This window comes from Notolepis coatsorum (assembly GCF_963971535.1).
Source record: "Notolepis coatsorum genome assembly, chromosome: 6".
Taxonomy (NCBI): Eukaryota; Metazoa; Chordata; class Actinopteri; order Aulopiformes; family Paralepididae; genus Notolepis; species Notolepis coatsorum.
Genome location: NC_140170.1, coordinates 71,803,616 through 71,824,835, shown reverse-complemented (window position 1 = coordinate 71,824,835; position 21,220 = coordinate 71,803,616). Strand labels below are relative to the sequence as shown.

General features: G+C 43.5%; 1 protein-coding gene across 1 annotated transcript in view; it reads left to right on the top strand.

The window, feature by feature from the left end:
• pcsk1 (proprotein convertase subtilisin/kexin type 1) overlaps positions 1-21,220 on the top strand; it is a gene marked incomplete at both ends in the record, with an annotated part of 65,870 nt that overhangs the window by 35,106 nt on the left and 9,544 nt on the right. Inside the window, 5 exons of the mRNA XM_084316673.1 lie at positions 11,963-12,051; positions 12,281-12,453; positions 16,129-16,341; positions 16,949-17,049; positions 17,572-17,805. Of these exons, the coding sequence (XP_084172799.1) occupies positions 11,963-12,051; positions 12,281-12,453; positions 16,129-16,341; positions 16,949-17,049; positions 17,572-17,805 (810 nt within the window). The remainder of the gene's footprint in view (positions 1-11,962; positions 12,052-12,280; positions 12,454-16,128; positions 16,342-16,948; positions 17,050-17,571; positions 17,806-21,220) is intronic.

The window sequence follows — 21,220 nt, the reverse complement described above, 5'->3', positions numbered from 1 at the left end:
AGTATGGTAACACAGAACTTATCCTGGTCCTATTGGCTGACTGACAGATATTGTCCTACATTTTACTCAGCAGGTTGACAGTTTGAACAGAGTATCTGTAAACCAACCAACCAATCACTGCACTCAGATATATAGAGTGCATATCCATTGGTGAAATAGGAGCTAGTGTAAAATTCCAGCTTGATAAACTGACTTATCTTATAACTTAGCCATTTCAAAGAGAGTTCTGGCTCCAAAGGGAATCTTTAGTATGATTGTACTGAAAAAACAACAACTAGCAAAACATTTAAATATATATATGTAACGGTTGTCACATCGTCACCTTAAACTTCGATGCCCCGAGGGAGTTTCTAACCTGGGTCTCCCACGCTGCGTGCAACAGCACAGACCGATATACCAAGAATTGAATTGAATAGTTTATTGGTTTAGAATGGAAAAATCACACATATACATTGGATCACAATATGAAAACAGGTATACATTTTCTCCATTTGCCAATAGGATTTCATAAAAAAACACAATAAAGCCATAGGCTTGTTTCCATTGTGGTCCTTCATCATTGGTGTCAGTGGATTTATGTACTGGTGTGTGGACGTGGGTGTTTGTAGTGTCTGTATGTCAGGATGTGTGGTATAAAAACAAAAAAATACATACAATAATATTCCATTTTATAGACAATAAAAGAATAAAAAAGGAACAACACATATTAAAACCCTTTTTTCACTACTCCCAGCTTCTGCTACTTATGATCCACCTCTTTATAGCTAATTTAAAAGTGGAGAAGGGGCTTATGGTCTTCAACTCCATTGGTAGGCTATTCCATTGTACTGCTGCTGAATATAGGAATGCGTTTTGGCCAATTTTCCTATTGCATCTCACTGGGACGATGTCTGTAGGGCTCCCCCTGGTGGCGTGTCCGTGTACATCCCTTACCATGTTAAAATATCCACTGAGGTACTGAGGGACAGTATTCCCGAGTATCCTATGTGTTATGTTGAGTTTTATTTGAGAGACCCTCTCCTCAACCCTGAGCCATTTGAGGCTGTTAAAATGTGTCTGTGTAAGGTGAGTCCTGGGATGGAGTTTTAAAATCATTCTAACTAATTTGTTCTGAGCTGTCTGTAGCCTACCTTTCAGTGCTACTGTGATGCCAGTGTACCAGGAGGAGCATGCATAGTCATAATGACATTGGATCAGTGCCCCTGCCAGGACTTCCATTGCTGACCTGTTAATATAGGTGGACACTCTACCGAGAAATTTTATTCTCTGATTGATCTTTGTGACCACCTTTTGTGCCATGCTCACCCCTGATAAGGTGTTGTCCAAAATACATCCTAAGTATGTGACTTCCTCCTTTGCTGTTAACTCGATATCTCCTACCACTACCTTGAACCCAGGAGACCTCTTAAGTCGTATGGCCGAGCCAAAAAGGATAGCTTCGGTTTTACCCAGGTGTAGGGATAACCTGTTTTCGACCAGCCAATGACTGATCTTGACAAGCTCTAGACTGAGTGACCTCTCTACTTCTCTTTTGTCCTGATGGGAGACCATGAGTGCAGCATCGTCCGCAAATAAAAACAGAAAAAGAAGTGAAAAAAAAAGAAGTGAACTCACTGCTTTGTAACGTGTCTTTTTGAGGATGAGAGTGAGTTTAACCCATAGTACCGCTACTCACCCCAGCCCTTCGTGACATGCGCTTCATGATACCATCCGTTACATATATATATATATAAAATTATAAAAAAACAAATATATAATATATATATATATATATAAATAATAATGATTATTATTATTTCACGATGGGGTAAGCATCTATATGAATTGAAACAGATTAATAAATTCAACCAGGGTAACAGCAGTCATAGATACTCCCTCCAGGCTACAGATCCAGAGATACGCTGGAGATCATTGTCACTCTGGGAAAACAAAGTCCATTCAAACAGTCCTTTCAATGAATTCAATTGTGTGTCTCTCTCATTGTTGCTTAGACCATACCTGGGCTTGATGACTCACTCTCTGCCCGCTGAGCGTGCACACACACGCGCACGCGCGCGCACACACACACACACACACACATACATACATACAGACCTCCTCTTCTCTACCCACGGATGTATTCAAATGACTCAGTAGCTCAAAACCCCTTCTCAGGAATGCAAAGGACCTCCGTTTTCTGATGGCAGCGTTTACCTGCTCTGAGTCTTCTCTTCTTTTTTTATTTTTTTTTACTTTATTGCCAACAGCAATACAATATGACAGTACAGACAAAATAAAATAAAGTAAACACTTAAAAATAAATAACCTTGAGATTGGGTCCCTCCTCCAAAGCATTCCTGCCTACACAAATATACCTATATATTTCTACCTCTATATATATACATAATACACACATGTATATTTCCCTCCATCCTGTCTCAAAGCAGTGTGTCCCAAGCCTACCCAAGATAGCTAGTAATTGACCTCCATCTCCTCTCAAAGAGAGGCATCTTCAGCTGTAGCTGGGCTGTCATGTGTTCCATCGTATATACTGTACATGTTTAACCTTCTGTATCCATTGAGCAATGGATGTTATTTTCACATGGCAGCGTTGGCCTGCTCTGAGAGTCAATGTCTTCTCTTCTAAACATGTTATTTGGTGAAGTCAAAGTATCTGGCTAAAACCACACTTGAGTAAAAGTCAAAAAGTCCTACTTTTAAATGTACTTAAGTACTAAAAAGTAAAAAAAAAAAAAAATTAAATGGATAGACCAGGGCCCTCATTCATCAACGTGTTCTATGCACAGATCTGTGCTTACCCTGTGCGTACGATCATTTCTAAGCAAAGAGTGGGATTCATCAATTTCGATTTGAACTTGACTCCGTGCTTACATCTACGCACAGGTCAGACCAGGCGTACCTGGCGCCCAGTGGTAGAATATCGTTACTACGCATAAGCACTCCTCAGTCCTGCATTAGTTTCAAGGCGGAAATAAGCTTCCGTGCATTAGTGTTCAACTTCTGTATGACCCGTAATTCATTATAGTTCATTGTAAAATAGCGACAGTAGTGTAATTATAACGGGCTCACGCGCGAACAAGAGGTTGGCCTGCTTGTTTGGCACGGGGGGGGCAGACGCAAAACACCAACCTCCAAACGCGATTAGATATTGTTTCAAATAAAAAGCAAATTATTTTGTGTGTCATGTTTCCAAATAAGATTGGTCACGAAATGCTTTCTACTTCAATTTGTTGGTTAGAATAGATGACCTCCGTTGAAACTTCACTGAGACTAACAGTCTATTTGTGAGCTCCCGCACAGATGTGATGATAATAATAATAATAATAATAACAATAATAATAATAGCTTCATTTTATATAGCGCCTTTCAAGAGACCCAAGGTCGCTTTACATAGATAGGGGGGGGGGGGAATAACAAAGTAACAAACATAGTGGACAGACACACAACATATATGATGATGGAATTCATTCAAGATCCTCTCCACCCTCGGGTCTTTGCCACCGCGGCACGGTCCATCGTGATATTGGAGATGGATCGAGCAATAGACTGTTACTGTAGCTGTCAAAGCTCCATCACAAATGCAGTTATGTGAATAGAAAGGGATTCCACTCAGTCAATGTTGCGATGCGCATTTGCCTGATACATGTTATTGCTGGATGCCGGGAGGAAGGCGATGCTGAATGTTTTCAATTCATTAAATAAAACGGATACTTTTTGCAAGGGTTTACTGACTGTCATACAAATAATCAACCAACTACATACTGTAACTCTTCAGTGCACGTTCTTATTTACATTGTGACAACAGCCTTGTGAGTTCCCGCAGTGACCCGCACACAGACATGATGGAATTCAAGTTCATGTTTGTATTGATCACATATAGGCAGGCTACACATGGCGTATCTGCTACATCATACATGGCAGTAAGATTCATTGTTCTTGTATATGCTCTCGTATTATTGTTTATGTAGGCTACCCAATACTGACATCAAAATAGATTGTAGTATGCCTCTAGAAATCATATGCAGCAGGTAGAAAATTTACGGGAGATCCATCGCGATTTGGAATCAAATTGAGGAGAACTTTAATCCCTGGGTATTAATCAAACAACACAGGAAAAGGCAGTCATATTCCAGCGCGGTCTTTATTAGCCGACAACAAAATAGATGCCTCTAAAAATCATATAGCCAATCGAACACAACTAATAAAGGCATTCATATTACAGCACGGTTATAATGACACACAACCAACGCCAAACAGTGGTCAACGAACGGTCTTTATTAGTATTTTGAGCTGTCCAGGCAGAATTGCAGCAATGGTCTTAGGGAGCCGTTGATATCTGACATCACCGTTTACAAATCCGCCTTTTATTTATCCCATAATACGCGATAGTGTCTTCTTGGTTCGACAGCAGTGAATTCTCCGTGGAGTTTCTCAGAGTTCCGCTCGGGTCAGTCCATTATTTCACATCCCATGGGGGGTGTTTCCTCACTTTCATGACCATATATGGATAATCATGCACGAGCATTGACGGTAGAACAAAGTGGTATTCATCAACACGGAGGAGCATAGAGCCTGCGTACGCAGTGTGTGATGAATCCCGACTTCCCTGTGCGTACACTAGTTCTACATTCCGTGCTTACGTGTGGAAATAGGTCATGTTCTACGCACACATTGATGAATGAGGGCCCAGGGGTCTCAAACTCATTCCATCGTGGGCCACATTTTTATTTTTAACTATAAATTGCACCAGGTGAGTTAGTTGAAGAGGTGAGCCAATTAGTGAAATCATCAGCTGGTGTTTAGGCAAGGCTGGAATGAAACCAAGCAGACACTCTGCCCACAATGGAATGTGTTCTGCGATAGACCCTGCTGAAATGAAAGAACAGAGGACACTTTTTTTGCATTAAGATTATTTAATGCACTTCTCCATTGAAGGTAAACTAACATGGACGGCATTCACATCACAGCAAGAATAATATCACAATATTAAAAACAGAATGGTGTATCCTGAATAATATCACAATATTAACCACTTGACTTACTTGACTTAAGCCTTTGCACTCCCTGCGGAGCATAGGCCACTGACTGAATATTAACCACAGCATACTGGATTATCCTGAATAATATCACAATATTAAAGGCAGAATACTGGAGTACCCTGAATAATATCAAAATATTAACCACAGCATACTGGAGTACCCTGAATAATATCACAATATTAAAGACAGCATACTGGAGTACCCTGAATAATATCACAATATTAAAGACAGAATACTGGAGTACCCTGAATAATATCACAATATTAACCACAGAATACTGGAGTACCCTGAATAATATCACAATATTAAAGGCAGAATACTGGAGTACCCTGAATAATATCACAATATTAAAGACAGAATACTGGAGTACCCTGAATAATATCACAATATTAAAGACAGAATACTGGAGTACCCTGAATAATATCACAATATTAACCACAGAATACTGGAGTACCCTGAATAATATCACAATATTAAAGACAGAATACTGGAGTATACCCTGAATAATATCACAATATTAATGACAGAATACTGGAGTATACCCTGAATAATATCACAATATTAAAGACAGAATACTGGAGTACCCTGAATAATATCACAATATTAAAGACAGAATACTGGAGTTACTGAATAATATCACAATATTAACCACAGAATACTGGAGTACCCTGAATAATATCACAATATTAAAGACAGAATACTGGAGTACCCTGAATAATATCACAATATTAAAGACAGCTTACTGGAGTACCCTGAATAATATCACAATATTAACCACAGCATAATGCGGATCTGACTGTCTATTCTTCTGATAGCAGGTGTTTAATCAAAGATCCCCGCTTTCTAGTGTTGCACAAGGACCAATCAGCATGGGTATGGGCGGGTTCATGTTCCATTGATGGGGATTTGATTGGCTGTTTACCTGCGGTCGCAGGATTTATAACGTTAACGTAAGGTTATGTATATAACCAAGTTCTATGAATTCTGGTGACACTCAGTGTCAGTCTGCACTAACCTCACTTCGTGCACATGCACTGAATAAAAAATCCACAATGTACCTTTACATACCAACATTCGTCTGGCCACACCCCTATCCGCTTACCTTCATAAGCAGGTGTGTGGTCACCTACTCGCCTCCTTCCCAAACTTTCACCACAAGGCGAGATCAAGGGCCGCAGTGGCGTCCGGACGCTGAGCGTCACCAGAATTCATAGAACTTGGTTATATACATAACCTTACTTTCTATTTCATTCTGGCCTCTGCTCAGCGTCAGTCTGCACAAGAGGAGCTGAGCGGAAGCCAGAAGCTCGACAAATGTACCCCGCTGAGGCCCCCCACAACCATCAGACCGGGGAGGACCGAGCCCCCCGACCCTCGCTAATGGAGGGATACCCTCCCTATTGGAGGACGGGAGGGAGACGGATCTGACTGTGCGAAGAGGAACTCGAGCAACTCAACGCACAGGGTGAGCAGACCGTGGCTTGACCCCACGACTACGCACACGCACAACCCGCATGCCACCAGGGAACGAACGGAAGGAACAACCTCGTTACTGCCCCCAAAATCACGGGGGCAAAAGCAAACTCAACCCTGTGGCAAGGCCGTAGCAGCGAAGGAAGACCCAGACCCACTGAAGGGACTGGATCCCCCGGAAAAAGGGGGCCCGGAGAGGTCAATGACGCCAGGCATCAAGACCTCACCAGGCGGTCACTTAGTGACACCGCCCCCCACATCGCCAGCGTATTCGGACAGGGCCCCTCCAAGAGCGGGCCCTCCCCCCACTAGTACGCCGCCTGGCACACTGACCCTGCAACACAGGCAGTCAGCATGGCCGTAATTTGAAGCACTCAAAAGGCTAACCATAACGGAAGCAGGCAGCGCACCGGGGAAACCAGGCAACAGGCTGTAGACCCGAGCCTGGAGCACTGCGGACGAGACAGGCGCCTAAGGGGTCAACTGAAAACAGCACTCCGGCGGAAGGGGCGTATGCTGGCATTGTTGCGCACCATGACAAAGCCTCCATCAAAAAAAAACCCACCCAGAGGGGTCGAGGCAGAGAAGGCTGACACGATTGGCAGACGTCATGAACGTGCAGGGGCACACTCAACCGGGTAACCCGGGAGTTGACTCTGCTCCAACACACCAGGGAATCAACCACCCTCTTGGTACCACATACGGTGGTTGTTCCTATAACCCCTCAAGAAAAACTCCAAAACACACCTGCGGGTATACACCAGCTATACCGCAGTAGAAGTGTTTCAGTTTCCAAAAAGGGTTATCCCAGGCCTACGGTTTCAACGAAACATTACTTCGGACCGGGCCCGGCGGCTCGGGAAGCACACAGGGTTACCAGAGGAGGTCCAGAAGACCACCCCAACAGCCCCCTCTTCGCCATGCGTGAGAGAGGAGCGAAAGAAAGGAGAACTAGCCCCTTATGATAGTGCCAGGTACAACGTGTACCCAACAAAGGGTCTCCATAACGCCTAACCCTGTGACACCCGGGCCGACCCGGCATTTTTCCCCCTGAAAAAAGCACAAGTCCCTCAGGGTACCAGAACAGCAGATCTGCATCCCCGGCGGACAACGGGTTAACTGACCTGGACCAGCGCGACCAGAACCAGTCTCGTGCCCTAACCACGCCGACATGCCCACTCCAGGAGAGGGGGTAGGTATGCGTGTCGATCTAAAACATGAAAAGAGGGCGCCACCCAGACGGTCCCATTTGTACCGCGCTCAGTGGCCCACCCCAAGGGCGTGAGACCCCTCTACCTATGTTCTGATCTATTCCGTTAACATCCCCCAGATATGAACGAGAATCCGTCGAGACCCAGTAACAGGCTCTCGGAAGAGGAAAAAATCCCCCATCCCAGTTGCCCTATAAAAACGCTGTTTTAATAACGAGCAACCAAGGCGTACTAGCCTCCCGCATGATTCTTAACAGAAACACCCCGAGCCAGCACTATGTATGCGTCGGGACCCAAACACATCAATGGATAGTCTAACCAGACCCCAACATTGTTCCTTCAAGTCGCCTGGGAGAACGACAAGAAGTTTGTCGTGCTTCATATTCTCCACTATTTTTTTATTAAAAAAGAAAGAAACACCAACTGACATGAATCCCACGTGACGCAGCCGAGGGTAATTTTTTTTTTACATTTTTACATCCCGCCACCCTCACCACAGAGGAGAGACGGGACTCCTCAGAGAGACTTCCCACGTGAGCCATAGATTGAAAAGTCACGGTAACATTGAGTCACATGACTCAAGTTACACGTATATCGAGCGTAGTAGAACAGTAAGTTCTTACGCTCTGCCCCGACAACTTGACAACAACAGACCCTACATACGGGTCTAAAACTCACGGAAGCCGTCGTCCAATAGAAACGTGCCTAGTGACGTTTGCTATGACGGGGGGAAACCCAAGACTCAACCGCCTCAACCCCCCCCCCGTGCCAAGCTGTCTAACAGCTTGGCCCTGACCGAATGAAAAGAAAGTCCAATAACCCCCTGACCAATCAGAAGAGGGAAGGAGGGGTTTAGCCGGTACCCCCTCGCAAGCCCAACCCTTGCATACGACAACAACAAACAGCCATTTGATACCTTCAGTGGCAAATGCTAATGAACAGCGCAAGCTAATTCAATGCACGCTAGCCACAGACACATCTGTGAACAGGGTTTATAGCAAGGCCAAGTTGTGTATGTGTGAACCCGACACCCATATCTATGTTGTAAGACACAGAAAATCTGATAGAGAGAGAGAGCGGCTGAGCCGCGGTACGTTTTCATACGAGCATTACTGCAACCAACACAATAGTGTTGCAGCTCAATATCACTGTTTAAGCAACAGAGCACACAACTAACCTCTACCTGTATGTGAAGATTCAGGTCGAGGCAGAAAAAACCCTTTTTCAACCGAGTGTAAGCTGCAGGCCTTGCTTAAGCTCTAACATGAATGTAACGTCTAGCCCTCCTATCAAACCCATACTAGCGAAAGATTCACACGTCGCATCCCCATCATATGTTTGGTGAATAAACACACAGTTTGTAACAAAAAATACAGTCCCTCCTTTAGGAGGGACTCTTTATTCCTTTCAACAAAATCATATTAGGGCTGGGATGGGAACAGGGGGGGACCACAGAGGGAAAAAGTCAATTATTTTTAGCGACGCCTGCCACGAGCCGCTCGGGATTTGCCACCACGTGGAGCCCCGGAGGGATGGTAAACGATCGGCGGCTGGTCACGACGATCCCTACCGTCACCTCCGGGCATAGATAGGCCGGCTGCAGTGGCCGAGGCGCCCTCTCTCCTCCTGGTCTTCTTCGCCGAAGGTCCAGCAGTGGCGGTGGTAGCAGCGGCGGCCACGGCGGAGGAACCTCGACGACGCGGCGGCCGTCTGACTCCACCGGCGACATCGGGCGGGGGGAAATGAGGCTGGAGCATGGAGCGCTCCTCCTGCATCTCCCTGCAGGTTGAGGTCATCAGCTGCAGTGCCGACCCGAATAGTCCAGCATCGGAGAGGGGTGCCGTCAGAAGTGGAGTCCTCTTCTTCTCCGGCACACGCGCCTGCTCCAGCCAAAGGTGGCGCTGGATTAGAGTGGCCAGGGCACGCACTTTCCCAGCGGCTATAGCCTGCGGCTGAATCAGATGCAGGATGGCTCCTGCCGCCTGGGCGAGCTGATCATGTTGTAAATCAGTCAGCTCCGTGCCGCCCGTCAGTATCCCGGACATGAATCTCGCCAGCTGCGCGATGTTGGAAGTGGCAGCTAGAGATTGCGTCGCGGAGATAAATGACTGGTCACGCCAACCGCCTCGCCGATTTCCCTTGGGGAACCGGCTTCCGTAACGGCTCCCACACCACCTCAGGACAAAGGAGCGCCGCCATCGGCCTATCAAGCCGAGGCACGCCCTCCTTCATGCCTTCTACCAAACCCACCACCCGCGTGACTTGCACGTAGGCGGAAGTAAGGCCCATGATGTGGGAGACCACCTGTCCCTGACGGACGTAGGCCTCCATTGAGGGGAAAAATGGGCAGACAACGTCCACCCCTCTCACCGGGCGACGTTGCCATAGATGACCTATGAGATCGTCAGGGATAGGAACAGGCAGTGGCTGCGGCAGAGGCACGCCGTTTGCGACTGCCGCCGCCGCCATGAGCTTGGGGAACAAAGCACGCAGTTCCCCCTGCATACTTTCCCCCACCGAGCCCGCGTCCCTCACATGCAGCAGACTACTGGTTAAGGAGCCACATTCTGATGTGGCTGATAGCAGGGCATCCCGCCGCCGAGTCGGAGGTTCCAACCCAACATCTGCGGACGAGGAACCCCAAGGAGACATCTCACCCCCCTCCAGTGTTACCTGGACGGGCGGGAGACATGTCTCCACCGGGCCTTCGAACAAGAACCCGTCCGCTTCTATCATGTAGTCCTCTGTTTCCATCAGCCATGTCGAATCAGACGCATCCTCATCCGGCTCCAGCAACTCACCAAAGCCAGGCCGTTCGCGTCTACAAGCCACCATCTTGCGACGGGAGCGAGCTGACGCAAAAAGTTTGCGTCTCAAATCCCCCGCAACCAAAGGCGCCGACCGCCCAACAGCGGACGACTCCCCGGAAGCAGAGGAACCAGAGCCAGAACCAGGCCATCCCACAGGAGACGGTGCTGGAGCACCAGCTCCTTGGAGAGGCAAACTATCCATCGGACGCCTACCGGGCGTGGCTGCCGACCATGAGAGAGGCCTCAACCCCGCTCCAAGACGTACGACAGAGGCGGCAATGGAGAACCGCTGGTGAAGGGTGACGTTGCGAGCGCGACCCTCCGAGGTAAACATTATGACTTTTTTCTTTTTAAATATATGAGATAAGAAAAAAGCAAGAAAAAATGTAAACACGTATCAACTTTCTTCAACTAAACAACCTCGTCAAGTGTGGGTATCTACCGAAGGCACTTCCTTGTGGTGAAAGTGAAGAAGGAGGCGAGTAGGTGACCACACACCTGCTTATGAAGGTAAGCGGATAGGGGTGTGGCCAGATGAATGTTGGTATGTAAAGGTACACTGTGGATTTTTTATTCAGTGCATGTGCACGAAATGAGGTTAGTGCAGACTGACGCTGAGCGGAGGCCAGAATGAAATAGAACGTTAGTTCAGCCAGAGAAACAATACAATACAATATACTAATTAAAATGGTTGGACCTGTGAGATTTGTACTTTGTGCTTTGTAGGTCTGCATTTTAAATGTAAGGAGTAAAAGGTATGTTTTTTTTCTCTGAAATGTAATGGAGTAAAAGTACAAAGTATACAAACCTAATAATACTCGAGTAAAGTACAAATCCCCCAAAACAGTACTTAAGTATTGTAACGAAGTACAATTACTCAAGTACTTTACACCCCTGCATAACGACACACGATACGATAAGGCATACAGACCCTCATTTGCACCGTTTACACTGTTTATATTTCTCATATTTTTATATTCAGAGTAATTTATTTAGTTTACAGTTTATTTTTCTCATATTGTTATATTCAGATCAAATTTGATTGCCTATAATGCATGTCTTTCTACTATTACCCTGACCATACCAGTGCCTCCCCTCCCCATGCTGCTATGACGACCGAATTTCCCCAAGGGGATCAATCAATCTTATCTTATCTTATCTTAACCAAACAAAGGCATCCACCAAGCAGCTGTTGGCTCGACATTTGTAATGAGTCTCAACTGCCTTGGTAATGATAAGAGCATGTTTAAACTAAAACGAGCCTGAGACTAATAAATAGATTGTGTGATTCTCGAAAGTGCCTGCGTTGCACATTATCTTGATGAATACGGGGGAAAGGAAGTATGGCATGGTGATGATTGACGACTATTGATTATAATTAGTTCCTTATCCAGTGTTTATATTAAGCAGCAGTGTTGTGTGTCTGTAGGCATGGGACCAGGTGTGCAGGAGAGATCGCTATGCAGGCAGACAACAACAAGTGTGGAGTCGGGGTGGCGTACAACTCCAAGGTCGGAGGTAAGAGGAGGAAACCGCTGCTTCAGTGTTTTGCATTTTTTATTTGTGCGTGCGTGTATGTGTGTGTGTGCGTGTGTGTGTGTGTGTGTGTTTCAAATTAATCTAAAGAAGTACCATACCTGGTATTACCATACCTGGTAAATGACTCTAAAGATGTACCATACCTGGTAAAGGACTCTAAAGAGGTACCATATAGTAGCTCAGTAGTTTCCTGGCTCTCCCTCCTCAGGGATCCGGATGCTGGACGGTATCGTGACGGATGCTATTGAGGCCAGCTCCATAGGCTTCAACCCGGACCACGTGGACATCTACAGCGCCAGCTGGGGACCCAACGACGACGGCAAGACAGTGGAAGGGCCCGGCCGTCTGGCGCAGAAAGCCTTCGAGTACGGAATACAGAAGGTAATAATCACACAGCCATCATTCAATTTCAGTTGAAGTGGGTACAATTTTATTATTTATTTTCATTTTATTTAGCCTTTATTTAAACCGGTTCTCATTTACAATAACAACCCCAAACATGTAATAGCAGAATACTGCCAGTCATCGTTGTTATCTATGGTGGTCTATGGTTATCTATGGTTATCTATGGTATTATCTATGGTATTATCTATGGTATTATCTATGGTTATCTATGGTTATCTTTGGCAGGTGTTCCATTTCCTCTCATGGTGCAGAACATAATATACACACAGCACAGCTTGTACAGAAACAAATAACGCATTCGGACATCGAGGATTACTTCCGGAGGTCTGTACACATTATTTCTGTGTGCACAAGGCAATATTAGTTTTCTGCACGGTGAGAGGAACAATATTGGCACACCTGGTGTTCCTTAGTAAATGTGCTCACCTGTATTCACCTGTATTAATAATAATAATAATAATAATAATAATAATAATAATAATAATAATAATAATAATAATAATAATAATAATAATAATAATAATAATAATAATAATAATAATAATAATAATAATAATAATAATAATAATAATAATAATAATAATGGGGGCTCCAGTAGCTCACCACATCATCATCATTAGGTGGCTTCTTCGTTCCGAAGGTTGCCTATCACTCTCCAACCCATTCTGTCCCCACTTCTTCTCTCCAACTCCGTGACTCCGCCTCTCACTCCACTCCAATCACAGACATCGTCTACCCAGCCTCTTCTTGGTCTTCCACTTCCTCTCTTTCCATCCACCTTCCCCATCACCACCTTCTTGAACATCTCCCCGCTGGATCCTCTCAGAACATGCCCGCACAACTCCATCTTTCTCTTTTTCAACCTCTCCAGCAGCTGTCCCCCTTGCATATCCGCTCTTCTCAGTACCTCCTCATTCTTGATCTTATCCTTCCATGTTATCTTCAGCATCTTCCTCAGTGTCCACATTTCAAAAGAGTCTATCATCCTCTTTGCCTCTTCATTCAGCGTCCATGCTTCTGCTCCGTATGAAAAGACTGACATAACATACGTTTCCAAAATCCTGGTCTTCGTTTTCCAACTTATGTTTCTTCTCAATAATTCTTTATGGTTCCAGAATGCGTCCTTTGCAATTCCGGTTCTTCTCTTAATGTCCATGTTAGCTCTTCCACCTTCACTGATCCAGCTTCCAAGGTACATGTACTCCTTCACTTGTTCAAGTTTTTCTCCATCCACCTGTATTTTACAAACAGTTCCTGGTGTTTTTTCAATGATCATTACTTTATTTTCTTTGTGTTTAGTGACATTCCATAGTTTTTGCATTCGACATTCAGCTTATTCATCATGTCCTGTAGATCTTCTTGACAGTTACAGACTATAGCAGTGTCATCCGCGTATCTTATATTGGTGATGTTCTCTTCGCCAAGTTTTACTCCTTTCCCTCCTCTCAGACCTTTTTTCATCAGTGATTCACTGTACATATTAAAGAGTACAGGGGACAAGATGCATCCTTGTCTTACACCCTTCTCCACCGGGAAGTCTCTTGATTTCTCCTTTCCTATTCTAACATTAGCCTTCTGCCTCCAGTATAAGTTGGCAATTATTCTTCGGTCAGAAACTGGTATTTTGAATTCTTCCATTGTTCTCATCAATGTTGTATGTTCAACTCTGTCGAAGGCCTTCGTGAAATCAATGAAGCAAATATACAGCTTCTTCTGTTGGTCTATCGATTTTTCACCAATGATTCTGAGTTGGCAGATTGCATCTCTTGTTCCTTTTCCTTTGCGAAAACCCATTTGGCTATCCGAGAGCTGATGTTCAATTATGGGTTCTATTCTGTTCTTGATGATTTTCAGGAGTACTTTTGATGCATGAGATATCAAACTGATAGTCCTGTAATTGTTGCATTCTGTGGCTCTTCCGGTCTTTGGGATCGGAATGAACATTGATTTTAGGAAATCATTTGGAATATTTCCTGAGTTATAGATGTTGTTTATCAGTTTCACAAGGAGCTCGATGCATCGGTCACCAGAGTTCTTAATCAGTTCAGCAGGGATCTCATCCTCGCCGGGCGATCTGTCCGTGGCCAGTGACTTCACAGCCTCTTCAACTTCTTTTTTCGTGATCTGGACTTTTTCTATCTCTTCTAGACTAATTCCTGTGTCTGATGTTCTGTTCTGGTCTTTGTATAGTGTTTCCACATACTCTGCCCATCTATTGATTATTTCCTTCTCGTCAAGGAGCAGTTTTCCTTCTTTGTCTCTGACACCTTGGGTTGTTTTTTTCCTCTTCCTTGTTAGTTGTTGGATCTTGTTGTACATGAGAGGGTTGTGCTTCTTGTCTAGATCTTCAATTTCCTTGCATTTTTCTTTGTAATACTTCTCTTTTGCATCTCTACACATCTTCTGTACTTTTCGTTTTGCTCTGTTGTATTCAGTTTTTCTGTCTGCATTCTTCATGTCTGCTGTCTTTTTCATCTCATCCAGAATGTCTTTCGTCATCCACTCTTGTTTCTCAACTTACACATATTTCGGCGCTATTTCTGCGTCGGGGAAAACCGTGCTGCGTCACGGATCTGGTTGACTCCGAGTTCGATTCCCGGACCCGCCGTCATTAAAAAAAAAAAAAAAAAAAAAAAAAAAAAAAAATAATAATAATAATAATAATAATAATAATAATAATAATAATAATAATAATAATAATAATAATAATAATAATAATAATAATAATAATAATATTAATAATAATAATAATAATAATAATAATAATAATAATAATAATAATACACTTTATTTGTATAGCACCTTTCATACAAGAATTGCAGCCCCAAGTGCTTCACAGCTGTGCCACTATGTAAATACAACATGCCTTGAGTTTTTCCTTGCTCTAAGGCGGCGGTTAGACCTTTCGTTTCATTTTCGTTTCATTGTCAGATGAGTTTCGCGCAACGTGGCAGCCTTGAGTCACACTTTCGTTTTTGTCACCTGGGCACAGTGATGTAGTACACTGCCAAAGCAGTAGGTGGTAGTAGGTGGCGAACATGAAGGCAATTTCAACCAATCAGAACTTGAATGTGCCAATACACTTCCTGGAAGCTCCAGCAAAGAAAATGTCAACAAGGCGGGCGCCTATGAGCGCCACCATCTTGCTATTTACCCAATGCAGCAATTCTTTTTCAGCAAAGCCTAATAAAAGTGCAATAAACAAAACGGATACATTCACTGTGTGTTCTGCCTGTCATTTGTTGATAACTCTCTACTGTCTCTCTCTCTCTCTCTCTTTCTCTCTCTCTCCCTCCCTCCCTCCTTCCCTCTTTATCTCTCTATCTCTCTCTGCTCTCTCTTTCTACTCTCTCTCTCCCTCTCGCTCTACCTCTCTGTCTCTCTCTCTCTCTCGCTTTGCTCTATCTCTCCCTCTGCTCTCCCTATCTCTCTTTGCTCTCCCTTTATATTTATCTCCTCTCTCTCTCCCCCCCCCCCCCTCTCTCCATATCTATATTTGCTCTCCCTATCTCTCTTTGCTCTCTCTCTCTCTCTCTCTCTCTCTCTCTCTCTCTCTCTCTCTCTCTCTCTCTCTCTCTCTCTCTCTCTCTCTCTCTCTCTCTCTCTCTCTCTCTCTCTCTCTCCCACCCCCCCTCCCTCCCTCACTCTCAGGGCCGCGGGGGGAAGGGCTCTATCTTCGTGTGGGCCTCGGGGAACGGAGGTCGCCAGGGAGACAACTGTGACTGTGACGGCTACACCGACAGCATCTACACCATCTCCATCAGCAGCGCCTCCCAGCAGGGCCTATCCCCCTGGTACGCAGAGAAGTGCTCGTCCACCCTGGCCACGGCCTACAGCAGCGGGGACTACACCGACCAGAGGATCGTAAGGAGCCTTAGATTCATGTTCAGTTCGATGACGCTTGTGCTTTTATTATGGTTTGTTTTTATGGGTTTTTTGTCTTTTATTTCATGTCATATTCTGCAATTTCAGGCAAATCTTGTATTGCATATATTTATTGTAAGGTATAATAATATAACATACAGACCCTAATCTGCACCTTTGTTTACACTGTTTATTTGTCTCATATTTTTACATTCAGATTTAATTGTGTTGCCCCCCCCCCCCCCCCCCCCCTCCCATGCTACTATGACACGTGAATTTCCCCAAGGGGGATCAATAAAGGAATATCTTATCTTATCTATGATACGTTATATAGTGTCATCTGATGATATAACTCCTAATCTTATTTTATGATTAGTTAATAAATTAGAATTTATTAATCCCCAAATGAAAATTGTGTTAATTTACAATTAAATATACATGATTACATATACATGATTATATACACATGATTATATATACATATACATGAGTGTTTGTTCTATTTGTTAATCTTTGGGGATTTGGGTTTTTCCTTTGTCCTATTGAACGCCTTTAGTTTGTTTTAATTGTATTTACATTGTGTTGTATTGTATGTGTCTCCTTGCAGACCAGTGCTGATCTACATAATGAGTGTACAGAGACGCACACTGGGACCTCCGCCTCTGCCCCGCTGGCTGCTGGGATATTTGCGTTGGCACTGGAACAGAAGTACGCAGTCAATGAAACACCTGTTAGCTTAGTGCACACACACACACACACACACACACACACACACACACTAACACACACACACACACACACACACACACACACACACACACACACACACTAACACACACTAACACACACACACACACACAATCACAATATTTACTATTGTACTGCATCAGGTACTCCATGCTCACTGCTCGCCTCATCGCTTTCAGCCATATTGACCACCAGGCATATTTTCGCATATTTCACATATTTTGCACACCGGTGGAATACAGGTTATACAGTATATACAACATACTTGAATCAAATGTTACCTAACTATATTTCTACATTCTGAATTGATCGATAAGACACTCAGCTCAGACATGTCATGTGACAGAAACCCAGCCAAAAATCATCGTTATGTGATGACAACGTGCTTCATCTTTGTTGATGAGTTATTGAGAATCATAGAAGGTGTGATATTTGGTGTTTTTCCCTCCTATGATGTGGATGTTGTTCCTCCCCCTCCTCCAGCCCCGAGCTGACCTGGCGCGACCTGCAGCACATCGTAGTGTGGACCTCCGAGTTCGACCCGCTGGCCAACAACCCGGGCTGGAAGAGGAACGGGGCGGGCCTGATGGTCAACAGCCGCTTTGGGTTCGGGCTCCTCAACGCCAAGGCCCTGGTGGACCTGGCGGACCCTGCCACCTGGAAGCAGGTCCCCGAGAAGACGCAGTGCATCATCAGGGACGACTCCTTCCAGCCCAGGTACTGCTGCGTGCAGCCTCCCCATGGACCAGAGACACTTACATTACATTACATTACATTTACATTAGATTAGATTACATTACATTACATTTAGATTACATTTACATTAGATTAGATTACATTACATTACATTTCATTTAGATTACATTAGATTACATCACATTACATTACATTTAATTTAGATTACATTTAGATTACATTACATTACATTTAGATTACATTACATTAGACTAGATTATATTACATTAGATTACATTTAGGGATTTCCGATATTATCGGCCTACCGATATTATCGGCCGATATTGGCATTAAAATGTGATATCGGAAATGATCTGTATCGGTTTTCCAAAAAAGAAAAAAAATCTTTTTTAAATTAATTTCTTACATTTATTTTACCTTTATTTACCCAGGCAAGCAAGTAAGAACTAATTCTGATTTTATTTATTGTCAAAAGTATGCATAATGTAATGTTAATTACCTGAAATTATTCTGTTTTTGGGGGGGGGAAACCCTGCATATATCGGTATCGGTTGATATCGGTTGATATTGCTATCGGAAATTAAGAGTTGGACAATATCGGTATATCAGTATTGGTAAAAAAGCGAATATCGAACATCCCTAATTAATTACATTAGATTAGATTCAAATGTATTCTCATTATACAGCACAAGTACAGTACAACAAAAATAAGTCCAACCAGAGTGAAGATGTAGGCCTAACAGTAAAGTGCAAAAGTGTGTGTGTGTGTGTGTGTGTGTGTGTGTGTGTGTGTGTGTGTGTGTGTGTGTGTGTGTGTGTGTGTGTGTGTGTGTGTGTGTGTGTGTGTGTGTGTGTGTGTGTGTGTGTGTGTGTGTGTGCGTGCGTTTGTGCGTGCGTGCGTGCGTGCATGGTGTGTGTCGATATAAAATATATAAATTGGTACTACTGAGTATAGTGCTAATCAGATGTATGTACAGAGTTGTAGTATTAATATAGTACAGTGATACAGGATACAATACACTATGGTAGTAGTAAGTCATACTGGCCAGCAGTGTAACTAGTAAGAGTAGAATAAGGGATATGTACAGATATAGTATCTACAGATATGTAAAAAAGATTATTATGCAGATATGTACAGACAGATGTGGATATACGGTAGTATATACAGCATTATTGTTGGACAGCAAGGATTTAAAGAAACTTCTATAGGTTTTCAGTGACATAATGACGCCATCACAATGGACCTATCTCAAACCCCGCCCTCTTTTCTTGATCCTCCAAACACAACTGGGAAGCAACAAACGGTTAATTTGATTGGTGGAGCATAACCACATGATAATCACATTACCCTGTGGGCCTCCAGTCGTAACCTAGCAACCCTTTGTAATACATGTCTGTCATGGACGACTGTCACCTTTTGTCAGGATGTTGACTGCCGTGGCTTTTCCGAGGTGATCGGGTGTCATTATTAGAAATGTGTCAGTTGATGGCTCGCAGAAAGCTTGCTTGGTGTCCTTGAGCAAGGCACTTAACCCCTAACTGCTCCCGATGAGCAAGTTGCTACCTTGCATGGTCGCCTCCGCCGTCGGTGTGTGAATGTATTTTTTAAATTTATTTATCCTTTATTTATCCAGGAATGTCCCATTGAGATACAAGTTTCAACATAAAAACAGGGCATATAGAATATACAGTACATTAAACAAAAAACATACAAACGCAGAAGTATACAGAATGTGTGAGTGAATGTGTAAAATGTGAGGAACAAATTGTAAAGCGCTTTGGATAAAAGCTACTATATAAATGCACCATTTATTTATTTGAAAGATTATATTCCACACAGCTAAAATGTTTATTCCCTCAGACGGCACCATTTGCAGATTGTATTTTCATTTAGAGAGAGAGCCTCTGATGAGAGCTAGACTCTGACATCCACAATGTCCCCAACATTTTGGCTCGAAAAATTACGCAACAAGATAAAACCATCATTGTTATTAAACACACATCTGTCGCTTTTCAATGCGGGGTCATGACAATACCAGCCTCTTTGGCCTCCGCTGTTTGCACTTCATGGTCCAATCGTCTGCTATAAATAAAGGAAGCTATCCTTTTGAGTTCAGTCGCTGAATTTGAATGTTTGTTTATGAAAGGTTAGCTTCCGACCCAGTGGGATTAAATAACCTAATGCTAAGCTGACAATAAGCCACAGATCTCTGTACAAAAGCTCAGAGGAAGCAATTTACCCCTTTTTTCCATAAACTTTTTTTATTAAAGGTGTCAGGAAGTCAGGTGCAAAAGCAAAGACCATAGTTCCTCAAATGACCTTTCCACCTCCATGCTAGCAGCTAATGCCACACTATCCCTGGACAGCAATAATTCAAGAGGTTTATTTGTCACATACATACCAGGGCATACAGTGAAATGCGGGTGGTCATGCCCGCTTCGATTGTGCAATAATACTAATAATAAAATATACATAATACTAATAATAAATAAATTCCCCTGTCTGTTTTCCCAAGTGCTTTGGATTATCTGCACCGCTGACACTCACTTCGTCCATTACCTCGTTACAACCAGAGGGTTTCACTTCCTCCGTAACCCTTAGCGAGCCGCGAGAAGCCTGGAAATCCCTTCCTCCGTGACCCTTAGCGAGCCACGTGAAGCGTGGAAATCCCTTCATCTGTGTCCCGGGCGAACGGATATGGATTAACCGCGACTGCGAGTAAATGGTTTCGGGTGTCACCGTATTATTATTATTATTATTTTATTAAATGTTTTTTACTCAACGATGATTCTCAAACTCGACGTTGAACGACATAAAAGGGCACCTTGCGATTCCTCTCTCTATGTGTACATGTCTGTGTGTCTGTTCCTCTAGCTGTGTGTTTATGTTTATTAGGATCCCCATTAGTCATCATCAACGTGTTGACTATTCTTCCTGGGGTCCTCACAGATATACACATACAAATATGAAACATTGAGTGTAAATCAGTCATATATCGCATACATGTCTATGTGTATCTGTCCCTCTATCTGTGTGTACATGTATGTGTGTCTGTTCCTCTGTGTGTACATGTCTGTGTGTCTGTTCCTCTGTGTGTACATGTGTATCTGTTCCTCTATCTGTGTGTACATGTGTATGTGCGTCTGTTCCTCTGTGTGTACATGTGTATGTGTGTCTGTTCCTCCATCTGTGTGTCTATATAATACATATATTCTACAACTCTGTGTGATTAGCACTATTACTCAGTAGTACTAATTTATATATTTTATACCAACATTGTATATTACCATTGCACTTTACTGTTACATTTGGACTCTGGTTGGATGCCAAACTTCTTTTCATTGTACTGTACTTGTGCTGTATGACGACAATACATTTTAATCTAATGTAATCTAATTTAATCTAGAGAGAGCAGCACGTAGATATGTGTGGTCA